Genomic DNA, 23,793 nt, shown 5'->3' on the forward strand with positions numbered 1-23,793 from the left:
TATAGTGAGTGAAGACCACCCGTCGCTTAAATGCCTGCTCAACTAAATGTATTACTATCAATGATCGACCATGGTACTTACATATTATAATATATTAATGTTTTTGCATTATAATATATTTTCTGTGAATTGTTTTTAACTTGATATTTGACCACATTTTTCTTAGCTCTTATTATTGTTTGTCCTGTGGTTGTTCATCCAGTACAAATCTTGCAATCGATTTTTAACTAACTTCCCGACTAGTTAGACATTTGAAACTTTTAGAATATATCAGAACACAATGCCAATGAATTCTTTTAATACTTTTAGCCATCTTTAAGTAGAATTGAATTAATTTTCAGTTAATTCTGTTTTGTATGAAAAGTTATTCCGGAAGAAATCCGTAATCCAATCCACTATTATTGGTTGCTAAGGGGGTGGTCCTAGCAACTAAATTATTAATATATACGTGCGTTACTATGGAAATCAAAATGACATTTCAGTATTATATATTTGTTTGTTTGTTTGTTGCAAAATAGCAAAAAAATGATTTGTTGACAATAATTGCCTTATTTGTGCTAAATTATTAATACATAGAGTTGTCAAGTTTATATGATTCAACAGAAAATTTAAAAACGTGGTATATAAAAAGTTCTTTTTATCTTGTAATTCAGTGATCAGTATGATGGTGAGGCGTTATCAACAATCTAATCATGTTATTTCAGTCGTTTTATTGACGATGTCGTTCTATCTGGAAGCCTGACGCCTTAGTGACATTTTCATTTTGACACCATAATTGATCACTTTTCTCAATTCTTTAAGCTGCCAGGATCACTAAGAATGTGTCCGAAGAGTTGGAGAACGTATCTCTTGCAGGTGACTGTAACTTGATACAAAGCTCTTCTAATATTATATTTACTTAGGCTCTCTAAAATATAATGTTGTATTATTAATATCATTTAATACTTTCATAATAGATATTAAAAATATTGTAGCAATATAACCAATAAAATGTATTAAATTGAACTAGAAGAACACGCAAGAAGAGTATTTTCTCAAATAAGCGATATTCAGAATCGCAGACGCTTGTCGTAGCTTTTCCGATAAACTGAAGGTCGTATAACAGTACACTGGCGTCTTTCATATATCATGAACTTGGTGCTAACAGAGTTTTCTGTTTTCTGATAGCAGCTCGTTTAGTTACAAATCCTGGCATACTAGTTACTTATTTTCTAGCTGTCTTTAGTCGGTATTGACATAAAGTTGCGTCTTCGGCAAGGTTGAAAAAATAAACATAGCGAATCAAAAATTATATCACGGTTTTGTTAACACCGTCTTGGAATCTCCTTGCAGTAAAGATTAGGCTGACAAAAAATTAACTACTTACAAGGTATTGCTACTCACCATTTTAATTATTTATTGTGAATCTTCTTTTATTATCGAATTGTATTTATTACCTATATTATGTACCTACTATACAATTTGGCTCGTATCTGGAAAATTGCACTATGCAGTTGGCCTTATCATAGTTCAACTTGATCTGTTTTATTGGAAACCGATGGCCGTATAGCATTGCGATCAAATTCATGTCTAAACTTACAATAAAATACTTAATAAAAACCACTAGAATAAAAAGGAAAGAGAGAAGAAAATATGTGGCTAGATTAGAAGAATTAGAAATAGAATCATATCGTGTATATTTATATAAATAATAATATTGTTAGCGTTATTATCAGGTATTTGATAAGAATTGATATCTAAATAATGTTCCTATTGAATCAAATAATATTGGAACATTACTGTCTGCTGCTCCACGAACAACGCGTGATTTTCTGACCTCAAAAGCTTACATTGAACTGTGATACGGCGAAATGTAATAATATGTACAAATTAGATGTAAACAATCTGGCTACAAAGTTTCTTTCTTAGATCGCATCCCTTCGTGTACTGATACCAGCCATAGAAGGCATTGGTGGCCAACCTTGGCACGGATATTTTTACGATCGTTCGAGCGCATTTTTTCGATCCGAATAATATATTTTATATCTCGATAAGACTGCTGTGGACAGCGGATCGTATATGGCGAAGACTGGTCGGGCCAACGTAGACTGCCACGGCCGCAGAATGCGATTCAGTATTGCGTTAACTTTGCAAAACAACTTAATTAGCAAAACAATGTGCAACGATAATTAATGGATTCACCATCCCAAGATACTTCTTGATGATGTGCTGTCTAGAATGAAAAGTGGTCAAACGGTAATCACCAATCCATTGAACTTGTTCGTGATTTTTGTTTTTAATTTTTAATCACTGCATTAAACCTCATAAAATACCATTTTTCAAAAACATAACAATATGGGCTTTCGCAAAATGGATGTTGTACACTTTAAAAGGCAACATATTAACACGTATTAAAGAATATGCTATTTCCAATAGTTACGTCTAATAGTTTGTTACATAAACAAAATGCGCATTCAATATTGGTAATATTTGAGAATATTCAGACGGGCTTTATGTTTCTTGAATGTTATGGCTCGACTATCATCAATGAACGGTGGCTTCAAAGTCTTATGGGGACCGGCTATCTTATTAATCTGTTATTATACAATGATTCTCAGCCAATCATTCAACTCATTGGAACCTTGCTCTGGATCAAATATAGGTACATATAAAAACAAAATGTGCATTGTCTATTGAAATATATAAAAATAAAATTCGCATATTGTTGATGACTTTTATCCTAGTTATATTGATTTTATTTTTGATTAATTTATTTGTTTACTTTATGGTTTCTGCATTATTCAGAAATGACTAAAAATAAAAATCTAGTAGTGTAACTCATTGAATTAGCTGTATACTCGAATTATACAAAATTCTCTTAGGAAACACTCCCAATCAGTATTATTAGGCGTAAACAAAGTGGTAAATACCTACACAGTGTTTTATAATGCTCTTTTTTTAACTAATTAATATTTTTCTTCTCTATCACGGTGAGTAGGTACGTGAATATTTTTTTGAGTGATCCTGTGAACGTGTCCTTACGGCCAATTATCTGAGTACGCCAGCGTCAATTGCAAAAAATCGCATGTCTATAGGCTTATATCCCGTAAATTACAACGTGTACCTACATTAAATATACACCCATTATCTAATTTTAAATAGTCAATCCAGGGAACTCAGAAATAATGGGAACTGAAATACATAACGGGTAAGGCGAAGCAGGTAACCGACTCGAGTAAGGAAGAATCCGGGTTAAACTTACACACGTGTTAAGAATACGTTTTACGTCGAATACTAAAAACTGCTCTCGGTTTATGCATTTACGCTCATTTAATGTTGGTGTATTACACACACTATTGCACGTGCATAATGCGTGCTTCATTTTCGTAGGACACTCACACATTCTAAACCCTGCATCAAGATGTGGCGTATTAAATATAGCCTATCGGTATTCTATTTATTATCTGTTCTGTGAGTCAATCATTGGTCATATTATTATCCTCAATTTATTCTTTCAAAATATTGAGATTTTACTACAGGAACACACAGGTTTTGTGAAATATTTCTAATTATTACTACGATATGAGCTTGTATTGTATAATATGGACAATTATTTTATTTTCTATATTTTTGTGGAAATAATTTCGTTTAGGCTTAGATGATAGTAAGGATCCCATTCAAAATGTGACTGCATTTTTGCTAACTATCCATTCATGTTTTTTTATAAATGAAAAGCGAATTATAGTAAGCGCTAACGTAGGATATCCTTGAGACACTTCAGATAATAATAAAATCAGCTAAAAAATGTATGTACCAAGTATTTTAATAATATTAAGCCAGTTTTGATACAAGATAACAAAATAATTATAGCATTTAATGAGATAATTATTTACAGGAGTCGAGTACAAACAGTAAACAGATTTATTGAATCGAGTCAAAGAATGCAGATTCAAAATGAATACAATGTGTCAATACAAAATATTTTTTGTCCGTACAAACAGCATACGTGGGCATTTCACAGTGGGCCATTATGACATCATAACTTCCTATCATTCAGAGGTTTTTTTTTCAATTCATTTTCTCAGTACAAATTTTGCTCTGAAAAGATCACAGCGTGCGTCCAAAAAGGTGTGTTACTTATGTTAATATCATTGAGAAGGAAAAAAACGGTAAACAATGTTCATTTTATCTGAAATAGCTTTATTTTAATCTATATGTTCAATTTAATAGACAAACTTTTAATAGATGATAAGACGCATTAAAATTACATTTGTCATTAAAAAAATTAATGAAAACTACAAAAAAACTTTGCGAAGTTACTAATATATTGTTATATTTTACTATTGGTGATATTTTTCTTGAACCATTAAATTATGATTATATGGAAGATTTTTCAAATACTTGACTAATAATAGAACAGCTCGAAATATCACCCGCCATATCATGTTTATTAATGTTTGTATTTAATGATTATTACCATGAATTAATACAACGACGATAGCCGTTTATTGACGGAGTTTAAAAAAATATTTAATTAGCTGCATTATCATTCTTCTTCTTTTGCCATATCCGCCCCTTAACTGGAGCATATGGACACCACGCGGCGCCTCCAAGAATCCCTGTCGCTCGCCAGTCTTCTTGCTTCTTTCCAGGTCAAACCAGCAAACGTAGCTCCGCCGTATACACTCTGTAGATTATATTTAGCGGCCTTCCAGGACGCCGGAATCCGGTCGGCTTGAAGAACAGGCAAGCCAGGTTGAAATTCTCTTCTGGCATCCGCAGCACGTGGCCGAGCCAGGTCCAACGTCGCCTCTTCACTTTCAGCATTATCATTATGACTTAATAATTATCCTCAAGAAAAATACCTAAGTCGGTGGTTCAATTCATTATGCAAAAAATGTATGGTCAATTTACAAAAAAAAATATATTTACACACGTCATGAAGGTAATAAATAATACAAAATAATTACAAGATAAAAAGAACTTTTTAAATACGACGTTTTCAAATTTTCTGTTGAATCATATAAACTTGGCAATTCAATCTAATAATAATTTAGGACAAATAAGACAATTGTCAACAAATCATTTTTTTGCTATTTTGCTATTTTTTGCAACAAATCATTTTTTATTTACAAACAAACAAATATTTGATTTCCATAGTAACGCACGTATATAATAATAATTTAGTTGCTAGGACCACCCCCTTGGCGACCAATAATAGTGGATTGGATTACGAATTTCTTCCGAAATAACTTTTCATACAAAACAGAATTAACTGAAAATGAATTCAATTCTACTTAAAGATGGCTAAAAGTATTAAAAGAATGCATTGGCATCGTGTTCTGATATATTCTAAAAGATTCAAATGTCTATCTAGACGAGAAGTTAGTTAAAAATTGATTGCAAGATTTTTACTGGTTAAACAACCACCGGAGAAACAAGAATACGAGCTAAGAAAAACGTGGTAAAATATGGGTTACTTCTCACCCAAAAGTATTTTTTAAGATTGCAAATAATGTATAAAAGCAGTGAAAATTGCAGCATTTTGCACCTATATTCCTAAATTAGTATTATAATATAGATTCAAATGAGTTAATGATTAAAATAGCATTTAAAATTATCGAGATTTTAGGTGTATTAAATAAAACCAACAATAATTAATAATAAATATTTCTGACATATATTTTTAAGCAATAACGTCATATTTTTTGATCTGTGTCAAACATTTAATACGGATAACATTTTTAACCTATCTATATAATATTACTATATTAATAACTGCATTGTAACGATTATTATTAGTAGTATTTTAAACGGACGATTAAAAATAAGACATTTTAAAATTACAAATATTTTTATTCTGAAACATTTTTTTTAAATTAAATAAATACTTTACCACATATTTATTAACTTATTAATTGCCTAGCTCACCTGTCAATAATTCAACATTAAATATTCATTATAATAGGAGGTACGTAGGTACACGTTACTTGTCATGTTTAATTAATTTGTAGCTGTGCAGAAAAGATAATATTATAAACGCATTCGTGCAATTGATAGATAATGACACTATTGGATTCAATATAAGTTTCATTTATTTTTGCTACTATACTAAGTTTGATATTGCGACTATTTTTGCGACACGTATTTAGTTAGATTCATTTATCTAAATTCCTCTCGTCCATATTAATGACCAGCGAAAAATCACGATTTCGTCCGCGCGATATACAAAAATAAAATAATTACAAGATAAAAAGAACTTTTTATGTAAGTACAACGTTTTTAATTTTTCTGTTGAATCATATAAACTTGACTTGACTAGCTTAAACGATCAAAAAAATTGTACTTGATAGAAATAATACTGAAATGTCATATTGATTTTCATAGTAACGCACGTATATATTTATAATTTAGTTGCTAGGACCCCAGACCCCCTAGCAACCAATAATGATGTCGAAATAACTTTTCATACAAAACAGAATTAACTGAAAATGAAGTCAATTCTACTTAAAGACGGCTAAAAGTATATAAAAAATGCATTGGCATCGTGTTCTGATACATTCTAAAAATTTCAAATGTCTAGCTAGTCGGGAAGTTAGTTAAAAATCGACTGCAAGATTTGTACCGGACAAAGAACCACCGGAAAAATAAGAATACGAGCTAAGAAAAACGTTGTAATCGAAGAAATCCGTAATCCAATCCACTATTATTGGTTCCTAAGGGGGTGGTCCTGGCATCTAAATTATTAATATATACGTGCGTTACTATGGAAATCAAAATGACATTTCAGTATTCTATATTTGTTTGTTTATTGCAAAATAGAAAAAAAAAATTTGTTGACAATTGCCTTATTTGTCCTAAATTATTAATACATAGAATTGTCAAGTTTATATGATTCAACAGAAAATTTAAAAACGTGGTATATAAAAAGTTGTTTTTATCTTGTAATTATTTGTAATAAGCTTGCTTTCTTTTTATACCTCCTCTGGCAAAATGAATAAACGTATAACGAGACGTAACTCATGAGGGGTGATCTTCATGTGTATGCCAGTTAAACTGCCTTGGTTGGTGCGTACGTAATTTCTACTATGATTTAGTTATTTAATATATCATAGGTCAGGTCTTGAAAAGTGAGTAGTTCTCCTTAGACAAAATAATGGTAATTCTGTTGTTCACTAATTATTATAATGATGTCATTTAACAAAAAGAAACATTATTTGAAAAAATAAATAGAAGGAACCACATGGGGGTGTGACCTACACATCCTTCGCACTGCCTCGCTTGCCCTAGTTTACTCGGTGGCCAAATACTGTGCCCCAATTTGGAGCCATAATGCACATGCCGGCAATATAGACACGGAGCTAAATTCCAGCATACGGATTATAAGCGGAAAACTTTCCTCTACCCACTGCCGTGGCTTTCGAATATCCTTCCACTAAAGCAGAGCTGGTACACAGCAACTATAAGCCCTGTCGCACATTAAACTCTTTTCGACTGCGACACGTCTATTTTGTTGTTATTCAAAAAACACATGTAACTTAATGTATATAACATTTTTGATAAAAAAACACCTGTTTGTCGTGTAACAAATTTCACTCAACAAGTTATGCAGGTAGAATAGCAGAAACTGATTTTTTATTCGTTTTGGCTAACCGCATGACGTCACTGTCCCGGCATGGTGTCGCCTATGCGCACGGAAGAGAGTTGCAATTTTTCCAGCGGATTTGATTTAAGACGATCTAGCAGTTGAGATCGTTTTATATGTCTAACCGGGCAAAGCGTGTTTATAAAAGTTTACAAAAATACTAATCATCTTCTTCATGGTCAAAATATGGTCGAAAGTAACGGAGAATCTGATGCCGTGCACCTGATCGGTAATGATCGGACCTGATAAGGTAAGATCCTGGCTAGGCGATGAGCGGATTGTGCAAATGACGCGTGTCGAACGAAACATAATTTGTCATATAAATCCAACATGCGTCCATTTAATGTTCTGTTTATTGTTCTATTAGTAACAATAATAATATATTCATTGACATGTTTTCTTTTTCAAGTAAATGGGTAACGTTTTTTAGGCATCTTTACACGATTTAAGAATTAATACCCCCGTCGCCATCACGAAACAAATTGACGTGTTCACAGCTCGAAGTTCGCTCTCCGATTGCCAGCGAGTCCAAAATTTCGTCGCACCTATAGTTGAAAATTATTTGCCGTTTACTGACGTCCCGTCTTAACTTTTAGAGCAAGATACACAATTTTGACCGTTTAGACGGCTAATCTATTGTAACAATTATTATACCTCAATACATAAATATGATAAACTACCCTCGATACTGTGACTGTGCTTGTTAATGCATATCTCAATTATTCCGTCGTCCGACACCCTGCCGTCTTACAAGTGAGTGAATGAACAAAAACATAGTACCTACATATTATTAGATAGTAGGTGTTTTACTATACACGTTTTAATTAAGAGCATAAATATCTTATTGTTCAGCAATATAAAACAGATATTAATGTCTAATCATTGAGCTTGTAAAAATGTCATAAAATACATAAATGTTATTTCATATGAGACAATATTTTGACCTTTATTAATAGTTGATCTTTGTTTTATTGCGGAACACATAAAACGGAAATAAAAAGTATGCTTTAACGAATAACGTTTACATATTATGTTTTTCTATAATATAATATAAAAGAATAAACAAAATAAAAATTATATTGATATATTATTTTATCTTTGTAAACTTGTAAGGTATGTAGTTATATACAGTACACAAACAATGTGTTATCTAAAAGTTCTTTCATCAAAAAAACTATTTATATCTAAGGAGCTAAAAATAATTAATTTATCAAATACAATCATACGAGTATAATATGTTACTAGCGATTGTCTTCGATATCATTCGCGTGACGCTGATCTTGTTGCATCAGTCGCTTTCTTTAAGGATCACTCTTTTCTCCAGACTGCTCAGATCTCAGATGCCGAGCTCTTCCAGGATAGATATTATATGTACGCCTGACCGTCTATGAAATTCGGCGCATTGTCCGCCAGTACCACACTTTGAACAACAATCAATTATTCTATTCCTACCGGATTAATCTAAAAGTTTAGGTCTCAACACCGTATAACAAAAATTGAAAATATAATCGTTCTAACGACTCTTTTTCTACTTGAACCGAGGTAAGTATACGAAAATACACATGTACAGAATAAATAAACATAGTGGTTCGATTTGTTTTTTTTATCAATGAGATAAACAACGGTTGGATTTAGACGTGCGCCCCTCTACCCGCACGTCACCTCACCACTCCACCACTGCTATCTGACCACGTTACATAACCGTGATAAATTGGTGCGAGTGTGTGATTTTCGAGAAGTTTTATATTGAAACTTCGGAACCTTTTGAGTTATCGAGATGAAATCACTTAATTGATACCAACAATATAGTCTCTGTGCAAGTTTCATCAATATTTATAAAGTAGTTTTAGTAATGACTGAACAAACAGGCAGACAGGCAATTAAAAAAATAAATATAGTGTGAAAATATAGTGGAAATATTCAAAAAGAACAAAAATGCTTCTGAATCACGGGCAGACACTTATCTATAGGTAAATATTAAAAATATTATACATACTGTATTTTCGTTTTTTTGTTTTCCTGTCCGTACAATTTTTATTAGATTTTTTAGATTGTATTTATTTGACTCTAATAATAATAATCATTGAGTGTTTTCTGATAAGGAAAAACTTGTGAATTACGTAAGTATATCAATACATTGTTATTTGTATTGCAAGTAAGTAAGCCATGATTGTTTGTAGTGTAAAGTACGCAGACCACATACTACAGTATTGGAAAATAGTAGAAATTTGCGATAAAACATTTTCATTCATATTATTAGAAAGGAAAAATTGAGAATGGTCTTTAACAACCATCGGATGTATGCTCCCACATGCGAACGTGAGGTGACTTCCTTGATCAGGCTATGTTTCAACGAATGAAGATACAAAAACGACCCAAGACCTATTCAATTGATCGAAAAACGTAGGGTCGTGAAACCTAGACTAGGGCGGTTGAATTGTGTGGACAGAGATGCACCATCACTGACCAGCGGCGCGATTCTCTTCTATGGAGACAACGCAGTCGAGATTTAAAAAGGCACTTCGTAGCAATTATTAAAGCCAGTCATACAATCATCTATTTATACTAAAATCATAAAATAATATATATATTTCTCAAAAATTGACCCAAAACAAAACCCCTGCTCCTAACATCAAAAGGGCCCATATTAATATAACCACACAAAAAAAAAATTACTATAATACGTCACCTTCGATAACATTTGGATCGCTGGTAGTTGTAATGTACCTATGGTTGCTATTTTATTTTATTTTATTCAAATTCATATAATAAAATATAGTTCAGTTTACAAATTACAAATTCAAGACGTTCGTGTTATTGTGGGAAGCCTAAAAATCAATCAGTCCAAGTCTCTAAACCCGCCACTGTCTCTGAGGCTAAGGCGGTGGAGTGACCTTGGGGTGGATATAGGGGAATGTAAGCATTTCTGGAACCAGCCAAAACCCACGATGGGTTTATTGGAATAAATTGTAGTAGCGAATGGTGGATGTAGACTGTTAAGATCCGATATGAATAGTGCACACTAAGCTTTGTCAATCAAACGTATTTGTTTTTATTGAACTAAGAAATGTGCAGATAGTGTTTGTTAGTTTTTAAAATTCAATGAAACACTGCCTGATTCAAGCCATAATAGTAAAAAAATATTCGTTAATCTATAAAATATCTGAAATTATGCCATTAAACCATAATTACATCATTTTATATATTTTATAGATAGAAGAATATTTTTTATCGTTTGCAATATATTATGGTTTAGTCCAGGCAGGGCTTAATGAATTAAAAAAAACTAACCAACACCAACTGTAGTAGTATATATTCTTAATTTAACGAAAACAAATAAGTATGACTGAAAAAGTGTTGCACTATTGTTGTCGGATCATAACATAACATGCATGAACTATTAATTATGGTTTGGTTTAAATAAACTTTAAAAACCAACCAGCAAAATCTGCAAATTAATTTTTAGTTCAATAAAAACAAAAAAGAATGGCTGGCTAAGTTTAGTGTGCACTATGCACGTCGAATCTTGACAGTCTACAGCTACCTCCACTATTGTCACTAGCATACCTACTTTAATTAAATATAACATATTTATAATCCCATAGTAAATCAATGAAATCGATTGATAATGAAGTTCTACTATGGAATCGCCAGTGCAATTAATAAATCAATTGGATTTATGCTTCTGCTCAGTTTTATGTTAGTGAACGAAAACGAATCCACGAGTATATAGATCTGCAGTGAAATTACGGCTTCCGCATTAATAAAACTTAATTTATGCTATAAAACAGAAATAGACTAATTTACACCTAGCCTGAAAGCATTTTATTACTCTTATATCGAATCGGACGACTCAACAATTTGTTCCTTTAATTACCTACATATTGATGTCTAAAAGTCTAACATCTTTTTTATATTTGACGGTCAAAACACGAACTACGCAATTAAATTGTTGTACCTATGCGATTTTTTTTTCGATCAAATCATTAATACTAAATTGTAAAAAAAGAAGCTATCTACCTAAATGTTTATACACACATAAACATCATTCTCACCTCAATGAAAATAGTTATCGGTAACATAATCCAATGTGGGTTTTAACTATCTTCATGACACGCCACCAGTGGCGAAGGGTGAAGGTAGGCTGTTAAGATTCGACATAAATAATGCACACTAAATTTTTTCAGTCATATTTATTTGTTTTCATTGAACTAAGAATACATATTTCAGATGGTTCTGGTTAATTTTAAAAATCCAGTTAAACCATCATTTTTAGGTATGCTATTGGCGATCCTACAAAAATAGTGCACACTTTTTCAGTCATACTTAATTCTTTTTGTTGAATTATGCATACATATTACAGATGGTGATGTTAGTTTTTTTTTAAGTTTAATAACCCCTCCCCTGTCTATAAATAATAAATAAAAAGTATTCTTTTATCTATAAAATATCTAAAATTATTTTCCCAACTCATTGGATCTTTGCACTGGATGAAACTCATGTGTACGTAGAGTTGGGTTTCGGGAATTTCCCGACGGGAATTCTCGAGAAATTTTCGAGATTTTCCATCCCGAATCTCGAGAATTTAAATTTTTAACATTTCGGGAAATCACAATCTCGAGAATCTTTTCTCGGGATTCGGGATTTCTTTATTATCAAATATTAATTGACAAAAAGGATTTTCTATATGAAAAAGTGGACAGAAAACACAAAACTTTCAAAGAGTGATCGGGGCATTTAATATAATTAAGCCAACGTCGACTCAAAATGAATCAGGGAATTTTGTGTCTTAAAATCGTACTCGATTGTCATACGCAGCGATTGACAGTCTGTGTTGCCAATTATATTTTAATAAGTAATGTTTCGAATTATTTTTGTTTTCCCACTTCTATTTTGTTTGACTTCTTACATAAATAAAAAAAATCATATTTTTTGGAATTTGTCTGTTTTTAAACTGATTTTAGGTTATTAACAGGTTTTTTTTGAACTTCCCGATATCTCGAGAATACTTTTCTGGAAATCCCGAATCTCAGTATTGAGATTTTCTTCGGAAATACCCAACTCTATTTGTACGTAACGTATAGGTACGTATGCATTTGGCTGTATAATAATTAATTGATCGTGAGCTTTTGTACCGGAAGTAGATGGCGTATAATATTATAAGAGCTAATTAATGCATTAAAAATACTCAATGATAAAAACCACCGATATAGGTACAAGAGAAAGACAGAAAAAATAGGTGGGTACGTAAATTAGAAATACAATCATATTATCGTATATATTTCTATAAACTACTGGTAGGTGTTCATAACAATCATAACTATTAAATCGTACGTACCTAATTATAAATAATACATATTACCTGATTGATAATAATGCTAGTGTTATCATCAGACATTTGATATCAATCGATATCAAATTAACACTGTAATTGAATCTAATAAAATTGGAACATTACTGTAGAATGCAAACCGTCTATCTCTTTCCGGGACGACAGCTTACGGTGAACTGTGGTACTGTGAAATGTAATACGTACAATTTACATGTAACCGTTTGATAACACACGTACTAATTGAAAGACCCATGATAGATCAAAGTGAATAAAAATATCGAATCATCGATCAATCCAGATAAAAAAACTCACATGTATGAAAGTGAGTGAAAAAGTAATGACTGCTAAAATACGTGCTCTCTTTAATATATTAAAATTAAGTACCTTTTTTATAAATTTGACTACAGATTACTTGACTAGAGGTTGTGCTCGTGACTTGTGAAAAAATGGCAATAGGTATATAATACAAATAGAGTCATCTTACTAACCAGGTTGATTGGATTTCCCGAACATATACCATATTCCTGCGCATCTATTCTATACACAAGACAGCTTTCGGCCTTTACGGCCGGTAACTAGGGTAAGCAAGTATCGAAATATTAACACTTATTATAACAATTACAATAAGGTTAGCCGTCTGAACTGTCAAAACTGTCTATCTCACTCAAGGCCTGAACAAAAACGGTGCATAACTGCGAGTGAGAAATTATTCGGCACCCTTATAATCTCTGTGACACGCGCTAGAGTAAGATAAAAGGTTTTCAGATGTGGGTGATACTTTGCTACAGTGTCGCCGCCAAATCTTACTTTATTGCTTAACTAAGCGTCGACAACCGTGTTGCTAAAATTGCTATTTTTGTGTTAAACATAAAGTCAGTGGTAAATATTTTTAGTTAATTAAGTAGAAAAGATGGTTCTGTGTGTTGTATTAAAATGTGGTAGCCGTACTGATAAGCAAGAAGATGGTATTACGTTTCATAGGTAAGTTGATACATGCTCGTATTCGTTCGATATACTCTAAAATTTATCACAGCCAAGAGAGGTGCTGTTAAAACATAACTTATTGTAACAATTGCAACTAACTATTTGTAATTGTTACAATACGTGCTAATACTTGGATACTTTCATACCCTAGATAGCGGCCAAAAGCATTCTTGTATATAGAATAGATGCGCTGAGATTAATAACGTAATTGCATTCAGCTGTAGGTACCATGAACGAATACAAACGATATATTAAAAAATTAAATTATTTATGAATCACCACCGCCTCATAAAACCATCTAAAATAAACAATTCATAACATAATATTGACATATCAAATATAAAATAAGATGAATAGCTTTCACATCTTACAATGTCGTGTGTATTGAAGTGTTTTAATCGATGTACATTTACTTCAAAAACTGATTATCATTAAAATACAATAATCCTACTATAATACAATGACTGTGTAATTAAATTAATTACACGATGGTGAATTGGGAGCGATCATTGCGAAAACATAATTAAAAATGTGTCTACACTTTACAGAAATGGTCCGGCGAGCACCGATAAAATTCAAGCTTTATCGAACGACGTGAAATTTGTCACAAGGCGATCAAGTGCAGTAATAATTTAACATCTAAAGTGCAGGAGGATGACGTTCAACAGATTGCAATTTGCGAGAAATAATATTGACAATATCAATATATTATCGTCATAAAAATGCATGGTTACGATTTTATAAAAAAAATATCTATGTTAATTTTATTTAGCTGCCTTTTGAAAATCAAGATTTTGTGGTTGACATTAAACAATCATATCCTTCTTCAAGTGGGTTATGATCTACTTTAATATCTAGTATTTACACTTGCAGTTATCTGTCACACTTTTCCATTGTCATTCTTCAACTTATAATATAACAAACGTATTATAATGTAATATTTGACTAAGGACACTGGAGCGTTATAAATTAAACAGCTATCACAAAAAAAACTAAATTTCCCGTTTGTCGTGAAAATGATAAGGTTTTGTCTTCTTCTTTTGGCCCGTTATTGCACGCAAAGAGCCTACTGCGCGCCGGTTAGGATTAGAAATTACGGCCACATCTTATTTTTATCTCGATGAGACTTACTCATGGTTAAGTTGACAACTTTGACATAAACCGGTTATGGAGATAATAATTACAAGATAAAAAGAACTTTTTATATACAACGTTTTTAAATTCTGTTGAACCATATAAACTTGACTTGACTAGCTTAAACGATCAAAAAAATTTGTACTTGACATGTCATATTGATTTCCATAGTAACGCACGTATATATTAATAATTTTGTTGCAAGGACCCCAGACCCCTAACAACCAATTATGGTGTCGAAATAACTTTTCATACAAAACAGAATTAACTGAAAATGAATTCAATTCTACTTAAAGATGGCTAAAAGTATTAAAAGAATCCATGTGCATCGTGTTCTGATATATTCTAAAAGTTTCAAATGTCTAGCTAGTCGGGAAGTTAGTTAAAAATCGATTGCAAGATTTGTACCGGACAAAGAACCATCGGACAAATAAGAATACGAGCTAAGAAAAACGTTGTAAAAATAGGAATGGTTAATGCTTCCCCTTCAAAATCTCAATAAAATCACAATATATTGAACGTACATGCTAAATATATTTTGAAGACTCAAATCCAATAGACATAATATGCTGCGATCGACCAAAATCCATCTCGCGATCAACGCATTGGACATGACACGAAATATTTTTCAAAAACATTGAAAGAAAACAAGAAAAAATACATAGAGAATAAGGTGGAAAAATACGGATAGCATATAATTATTGTATTTAATAATAATTTGAGGGATTATTGCCCATGTTTTTATTTAGTATATAAGTTTTCGGATAATACTAATTAACAACGTAAATGTGAACTCTGCCATTCTTGGTGGTGTTGGCTTGTGTGTCTCTGATAATTACGAGTACCTTAGGAATCGAGGGCATCCGTTGTTTGTTCTCCCACGGTGCAGAACTAACCTGCCATTAGTAATGCCAATTGGGAGGGCAGTAACCATGTTTAATGAGATCGCTTCGGATATTGATATATTCCACTTACGTGAGGGTGAATTAAGGTGGACGTTGTTTTATAAGTTTTTAAGATAGGGTCTATCAAAGTTCACTCTGTGTGCTTCCATCTACTTTTATTTTGTTACTTATTTTATTTCTTATTTTATTACTTAGTCTCTGTATTTTTATTTTTAAATTTATTAACACTTATTTTATGTCATGTCGTGAATGCTTTAAATTTATAATTTGTTATGTTCATTATATGTAAAATAAATAAATTTGATTTGATTTGATTTGATTATACTCCCAGAGTTGTGGTAAATTCAATTTACGTAATTATGTGATAATCCATATTAATTGTTTAAATCAGTGTAGGCTAAGTAAATAGACTCTAAGTTTGTCTGAAACATTGGAATAATAATATGCTGCTGTTATAACATGTTGACAATTAGTATTATAATGCATATAAAGTATTCACAGTATTTAAGTATGTAACATTATTTATTGAGAAACACATGTCTATTAGCAAATTCTTAATTTTTAGTGTGTTTCAGAGGTGTTTCAGAATTATATAATATTATAATATATGTATATCAAAAGAGACTAATATTCTTAAATTAATCGAACATGTATCGTTGTAGCAATTACTAAAAAAATATTTTTTATCATTCCAAGAATAATAAAATTTATAAAAAATAATAAAATATTTACAAAAAAGATTTTCCTTATAATTTAAGCCGGCGAGATGGTTTTTTTTTTTTTTACATCAAATGACATTTTTACAGCAAGTCTGTCCAAATTGTATTTTTACAATGGGTGTATCTACTTTGCAGCGTTTACGAGCGAATTTCGACCCACGTACAAAATGGTTCATTCATACTTAATAATATTATTATGTGAAACCTGTTGTAGTTGGTCGCTCTTAGATTTTACACTATGCAGGCATATTTCGCGAAGGTGGTAACATGACAAACGTCTCAGCGCTTTACTCAGCTAATTGTTAAATCGGTGTTGCTATTCTGCTAAGTGTCGAGTTGGAATTAAATAAGAATGCTGAATACAACAGAGAAATTCTACTAGATCTTTCTGTCAATATATTCAGATTGTAATTTAAATACAAGAAACGTTTAAACAGCCGTGAAGATATTCTCTCGTACTTCGAGGTAAAAAGCTTACAGAAGCTCTCACTCGGGACATTTTCAATTCAAACTTGAATTTTAGAAAGAAAATAAATTAATTTAGTAGGTTAACATCAATAGGCCTTTTGCCTTCCATTTTTGAAATTCACAACAGTCACTCTCTGAAATGTTAAAATTAGACTTAATAACAAAGTAATTTTTAATTTAAATAATAATTAAATTGGCTCTGTATATTCTATTAATATAATATAACTTTTACTGTACCTAAAAACATCTCAGAACTACATGTATTATTTGTTAAGAGATGGATATATGTCTTTTCGCTTTTAACTTTAACTGTAGATTAAACTAGTATAAGTGACATATATGCAATTAAAAAATTAACAAAACCTACCTATGTATGTGTGAAACAAGATTCAAACTTATAACTGCTGTATACGAAAAGTTATATACCTACTCGTACCATTGATATGGTATATAAAAATTATGTTATTACATATTTTATATCAGTAGTCATATCGATTAGTACTCAGAACCTACTATTAATTTATAATCCACATTCCATTCTTAATATATTCTATGAATTATAAAGATTGTAGCTATTTCTTAGTGTGATTTAAAATATTTTATCTTACTAATGTTATTAACAACTACCTATTCGAAAGAGGGTGCTTGAGTTAGTAGCTTAATATTGAGGAGCACTGTATTGAATTCTAATATTGAAGAGCACTCATCCGATAACCTAAAGATGTAAATATATTTAAATCGTAGTATATTCGAGATTTTTTTGAGGGTTTTTTCAAATTTTGTATAAACTTTTAAATTTCAAATAAATCTGTATAAATAAATGTAAATAATATTATAGCTTTTATATACATTGTTCTTGCTTTTCAGTCATCTTTTTAGAAGTTATATTTTCATTCTGTAAAATAAAAATTATCAATACATAAAAAATGCCTTATGTATAAAATTTGAAAATATAATACGGTGTTCAAAAGTATCGAAGGGTTGCCTTAACGATTTGCCTATATCGCAGAACTGCAAGCAGTCGATATGTGTATTATATTTCTGCAAGATGGCAGTAATTAAAATGCAGCCCATCAGAGTCTCGTGACGTAGGCGGAACCGCCCACTTATCCGCCCAACGCAACATCCAGTCTGCTCACTACTCCATTCTGAATATCTATCATGTCATTTGCATATGAATCCGATTCTCTGCCGACGCTTAGGTGGGGAAGAATTAGTCATTATTGCACTGAATCAAAGAGAAAGAGGTATAACGTAAATCTCAACCCATTTGAAGTCTTTTGTACATTGAACATGTTTATTAACTTTTTTATGATAAAAGATTCTTGGTTTTCAGAAATTCGCCGTTCTGATTATTTAACCTACATGCGATACGATATTGAAATCATATGCCTTAACGAAAAAACTGTCAGATTTAGTGTTTGTGGAACGTAAAAAAACGTCAGCACACTGGAACTTGTGGTAATGTGAAGACAACCAAATATGGTTGTTATCAAAAGTCGCAGACAGACTGTAATACTTTCAGGATAAAAAACAGCGCTTTAACAGTGAGAATAAGGTATAAATCTAAATTAAAAGATAATTTGTTTTATTGATCCATCAGTATAAGTTGTCCGCTGAGTAAGGGCGCCACATGCTAACATTTGATCTTCCTTCTTCCACGGCGCTACATCACGGGGTGGGATTTGGCCTCCTCCACAACCGATTTCCACTCACTCCGGTCTCTCGCCACACTTCTCCAGTTACCAGGTCTTCCTATATGAAGCCAGTCCAATTCTACGGCGTCAGCCCATCTCCTTCTTGGACGGCCTCTGGGTCTCTTCCGTTGGGGTAGCCACTTTGTCATGATCCTTGGCGCTCTAACTTCAGGCATTCTCTCCACATGTCCCGCCCATCGTAGTCTTTGGGACTTACAGTATCTTATGATTGTTTGCTGTTCAATCAGCTCTTCCAACTCGTGGTTCATTTTTATTCTGTAGTTCCCATTTTCCAACGTGGGTCCAAAGATTTTGCGGAGTAGCAGCTAATTTGTTTTCCGCTAACATTTGATATATCATAATATTAATACTATCGACCGAAGGTACCTGATGGAATTAGAATTTGCTCTATACTGTGTTTTCACACAGTATGTGTTTGCCTTAGGTGAGTGTACAAAACGCCTGAAGATGCCGAAAGGCGAAACCCGGGTCGCAAAAAACGACTCAAATGGTATAGTACAAAATGTAAATCCATTAGAATTTTATATATTGTTCAATACTTTTTATACTGTTATGAGCTTAGTTTTATTTTTGAACACTGGACCATTTATGAAGGTATATCTATAGGCAACCAATTTAATGTAGCGTCAGTCTAATGATGGTGTTGCGTTAGAAGGCAATACCCGACACTTGAAATGCATCTCGTTCAAAACGCTAATAAGATCAAATTGTCATCTATGGCTCGGATATCTGTCGCGTGACCAAAAGCTTGATAATATTGTTGGACTCATTTGAGCGGAGCGTGCTGCATGGTATCTTCGGACTCATCATACGTTAAAGTGCCCACCACCACCCGTCATATATGCACAACCGTGGATATGCACGGCCGCTTTCTATGACGCTTTAAACGTGTCTGAAAGAAGTGATTTTAAGTGCTCATTCCGTCCCGAGACGGAGCCGCACGAGACTGATGCTGCAACCATGCACCGTAGTGCTTAAAGAAGAAAGTTAAGAAAGAAAATGTTTGTTTTTGGACTGGCTCTGCTGTCCGCTGACGTTAAGCGCTTTGTGTACCCGCATACTGAGTGTCACGAATTGAAATGGATGAGTCTACAGAAGAGTCGGGACTATCCCGCTCCCCATACGACGCTGCAAATTTCTCAAATGCCGCAAAGTTGGCCTCGGTTGCTACCAGATCTCCATGACCAATTGGGCCCGTGTGAGGACGGACCCTGGCAAACAGCTCCGCTCGTTCGAATTCCATAAGCGGGCAATCCCAGAGGATGTGTTCAACATCTTGGTGGTCATGCCCGCAGGTACAACCCGGCCCATCTACTATCAAGCCAAACTCGTGGAGTCTGGCGGCGAAGTTGCCATGGCCGGTGAGGAACTGGCTAATCCAGTGCGAAGGTTGGAGTCTTCTAGTTTGGTGCCTGCAGAATACGTCTGGAAAAAAACGGTAAGTGTGCCGCCCCTTGGGGGAGGCGGTCCACCTCGCCTGCCATGCCGCAAATGCGGTCTTGTACACAATGTCACTTACAGTCTTCCTGTAAGGAACGTCTTCGGATCTCTGCGGTGGTGTCAGATGGACACCGGCGAGTATTGTGCTGATCCCCCTCAAGAGGAGGGTGATCGATCCTCTGACTTGGACGTGCAGATCGAGGGGTAGCACCCCCGCGAGTACGGCAAGCGCGTCAGTAGAAGTTGTGCGGTAGGCTTTGGTAAGCGAGATCAGCGCAAGTCGCTGCCCGCTTAATAGTGCGCGTCTCACGAGAGTTAAGGAGTTTACTCGGGAATGCCAAATGCTGGAGGCGTAACCGGCAATTCCCATGAAAATTGCGCCGTATGCAACCTTAAGGGCTCTAGGCTTAAGTCCCCCCGCCATTCGGGCCATTCTCTGATAGGCCGAATTGGCCTTAGAGACGGCCGTCTTGGCGTGGTGAACGAAAGACAGCTTGTCATCAAGAATTACTCCCAGATACGTAGCCCTTTCGGAGAAACGCACTGAGGTCTGGCCAAAACGAACCGTGGGCGGCCGTCGAGTTATGTTGACCCGAGAACTACCCCTGAGGAGGACAGCTTCCGTCTTGCTCGGGGCAAAGGTCAGCTTGTTCAGCAACCCCCAATTAAGGATTCTGCCCAAGGCGTCCGTGGCTGCACGCTCAAGTGCCGGTCGGCTCGTCGCCCCAACAAGCAGGAGCAAGTCGTCGGCGTACGCAACGAGCGTGCAGCCCGGAGGCAGTGGCAGGGACAGAACGTCGTCAAACAGAATGTTCCACAGAAGGGGTCCCAGGACGGAGCCCTGGGGACACCCCATGGTGGTCCTCCTGTGAATCAGGCTGGGGCCGGAGTCGTAGGTTATCTCCCTATTGCTGAAGTAACTTTGAACTAAGGCAAAGAGGTCCCCGGGGATCTGTTTCAGCCTAAGCTTTGCCAGAACCAAGGGCCACCACGCAGTATCAAACGCGCCCGCGATGTCGAGAAAAATCCCGGCAACGAGGTCCTTGCCAGAGCTCTCCAAAGAATCGATCACAAAGCGAATCGCATCCTCGGTGGACTTTCCGGGTCTAAACCCAAATTGTCTTTGCGAGATTGGACAGTTTTCCGACAGGTGGGACTCAATCCTGCTGTTTATCAATCTTTCCAATATCTTCCCGAAGACGGGAAGGAGCGTAATCGGTCTATACGCTTTCGGGTCACAAGGAGGGCGACTGCCGGCTTTGGGGATCACCGTGAGATGACCCTTTTTCCAGCAGTCGGGGAATATGCCACTACTCATGCATTCTTTGTAGAGTTGCGTGATCTCGTGTGAGGCAAGAGACCACGCCCTTCTCGCTAGCGCGTTATCTATGCAGTCAAGCCCCGGGGCTTTGCCAATCGGGAGGCTGGCAAACAGGATCCCTAGTTCGGACATGGTAGTGGCTGCGGATCGCGGAGTGTTTAAGGGGAGCAGCGCATAGACGCGAAGCTGCTGAAATCGGTCGTTGTCAATGTCGAGCGACTCGTTGTCCTACGGGATAAGAGCATCCAACAGGACTGTGGCGGACTCTTCAGAGCTATTGGTGAACGATCCGTCAGGGCGCCGTACCGCCGACATGACTTTTCCGGGCCGTAAGCCCAGCTTCATCACGCGGAAGGGGGGGCCCCACGGATCATTGCCACCCATTTCAGTGACGAACTCTCTCCAGTGCACCTTCTTAGCCTTACTGATTGCCTTTTTGAACTTGAGTCTAGTGGTCCTGTAGGTGACCGCAAGCGGATGGTCCGCGTGCAGCGGCCCCTCCAGCGATCTTCGCGCTGCTTGTAAGGCCCTTCTGGCCCTCCTCATCGTGTCTCTCAGTCTTGTCAGTCTCGGCTTCCAGTTCGGCGGTCTCGGGGTCGTCCTTCCGATAGTGCCCTCCGCTTTTTCAATCATGAGATTCGTGAGGTCCTCAGCCGCAGCGTGCATGTCCTTTGGCGGAGGGCGCGAGGCCATCCTGTCCAGACCCTCAGCAAACTCGCGGTCAAAACGTACCCAGTCGGTTCCCTTGGTCCTGAAACGCCTCGGCAGTGACTCGCTCACAAGTGGAGCGAGAGACGCGTGGTCCCTCTCGGTCCTGTAGGCGAACGTGATCAGACGGTGGTCGCTTGCTGACTCTTCCAAATGGACAGTCCAGTTCACGACGCGTCCGGCAGAACCAGTGGATATCAAAGTGACATCAATGTGAGATTCCCCATTGTTGGTAGAGAATGTGGCTGGACCATTAGAGTTATTCAGCACCGTCAGGTCGTGAGTTGCCACGAGTTCCTCGAGGGGCGCTGGATTGTCCCGGCCAGACCGCGGCCCCCGGGGGGCCCACAGCCATGATTGAACGCGGACTCATCAATGATACACAGTTAGAGTGGAGATGAAGTTACAATTACGAACTTTACGCTTTGTACGCACATCGTACAGCCCCTCATATTGGGCCGCCTACAATAGCTGGGTCATGATACCCGATGTACCCAAGAGAAACTCAACGGCCAGAGAGAAGCCACTAAAAGCCAATGAATCAAATAACTGATCAAGTTAGGAAATATTTAAAAAAAAAAACCTCCATTCAGTAATGGAAAGATCTCGACTGGTGATGATGATGATTATATTATGTTATATTATTTTATTATTACAAACCTTAAAGTCACTTAAATAGCCATAATAATACGACGATTGTACAGCTCCATACTTTGCGGCGAGCCTAATGTGGCTGGTAAGGTATCAGTCGATCAGTACCACATTTGCATATTATTATTGAATTTAAATATGTAAACAGAATTTTAATTCTGGCCACATATATAGTCGACGATGAGTGCTCAGGTGTTTTGAGACATTACCGACACATATAAATACTTATATTATAAACATATACGATGATAATGTGGATAACACACCTTTATCCGATACATTTTGGTCGTGATAACGGTATACCGAAAGAAAAAGATATGCCTTTCAAGTGATATATGTGTATACCCATATCAATTGAGTGATTATAATTTTATTTTTATTGAAATAATTTTTTACACAATCTATACAACTTTGCACCATACTACTGTGATATCACTGAGACTAGAGGTTATTTCGACTACATATTATTTTGAATCTCAATACTCGACAATTCGAGCATTAATATGTATGAGTTGATTTTTGAAAAATCGTGATTGATTTTTTGGTTTTTGATTATTGAGAATCGACGAGAGCTGTTTGTATTTTTAAATGTTTTCGGAGCTGCCAATAGAATATTCTCTTTCAAAATCGTTCATCAGAAATTATTTTATTATGGCTTAAGAAAATAAGGAATGTTTCGTTTTTTTTAACATTTCGGTAGAAATTTTAATGTTCGAAACCAAATGCAAGAGCTTTTTTGTAGCTTTTCCAAGATGCCAATAATTGAATAGTTTCCTTTCAGAAACAGAT

At 35.1% G+C, this 23,793-nt stretch overlaps 2 protein-coding genes across 5 annotated transcripts in view; one reads left to right on the top strand and one right to left on the bottom strand.

The window, feature by feature from the left end:
- cv-c (RhoGTPase activating protein) overlaps positions 1-23,793 on the bottom strand; it is a 705,315-nt gene that overhangs the window by 452,152 nt on the left and 229,370 nt on the right. The window lies entirely within an intron of this gene.
- natalisin (neuropeptide natalisin) overlaps positions 7,811-23,793 on the top strand; it is a 68,314-nt gene continuing 52,331 nt past the window's right edge. The window contains exon 1 of the mRNA XM_085956920.1: positions 7,811-7,853. Within this exon, the coding sequence (XP_085813046.1) occupies positions 7,811-7,853 (43 nt within the window). The remainder of the gene's footprint in view (positions 7,854-23,793) is intronic.

Source organism: Rhyacophila brunnea, unplaced genomic scaffold (assembly GCF_057557595.1).
Source record: "Rhyacophila brunnea isolate RB1 unplaced genomic scaffold, BYU_Rbru_1.0 scaffold_6, whole genome shotgun sequence".
Lineage (NCBI taxonomy): Eukaryota > Metazoa > Arthropoda > Insecta > Trichoptera > Rhyacophilidae > Rhyacophila > Rhyacophila brunnea.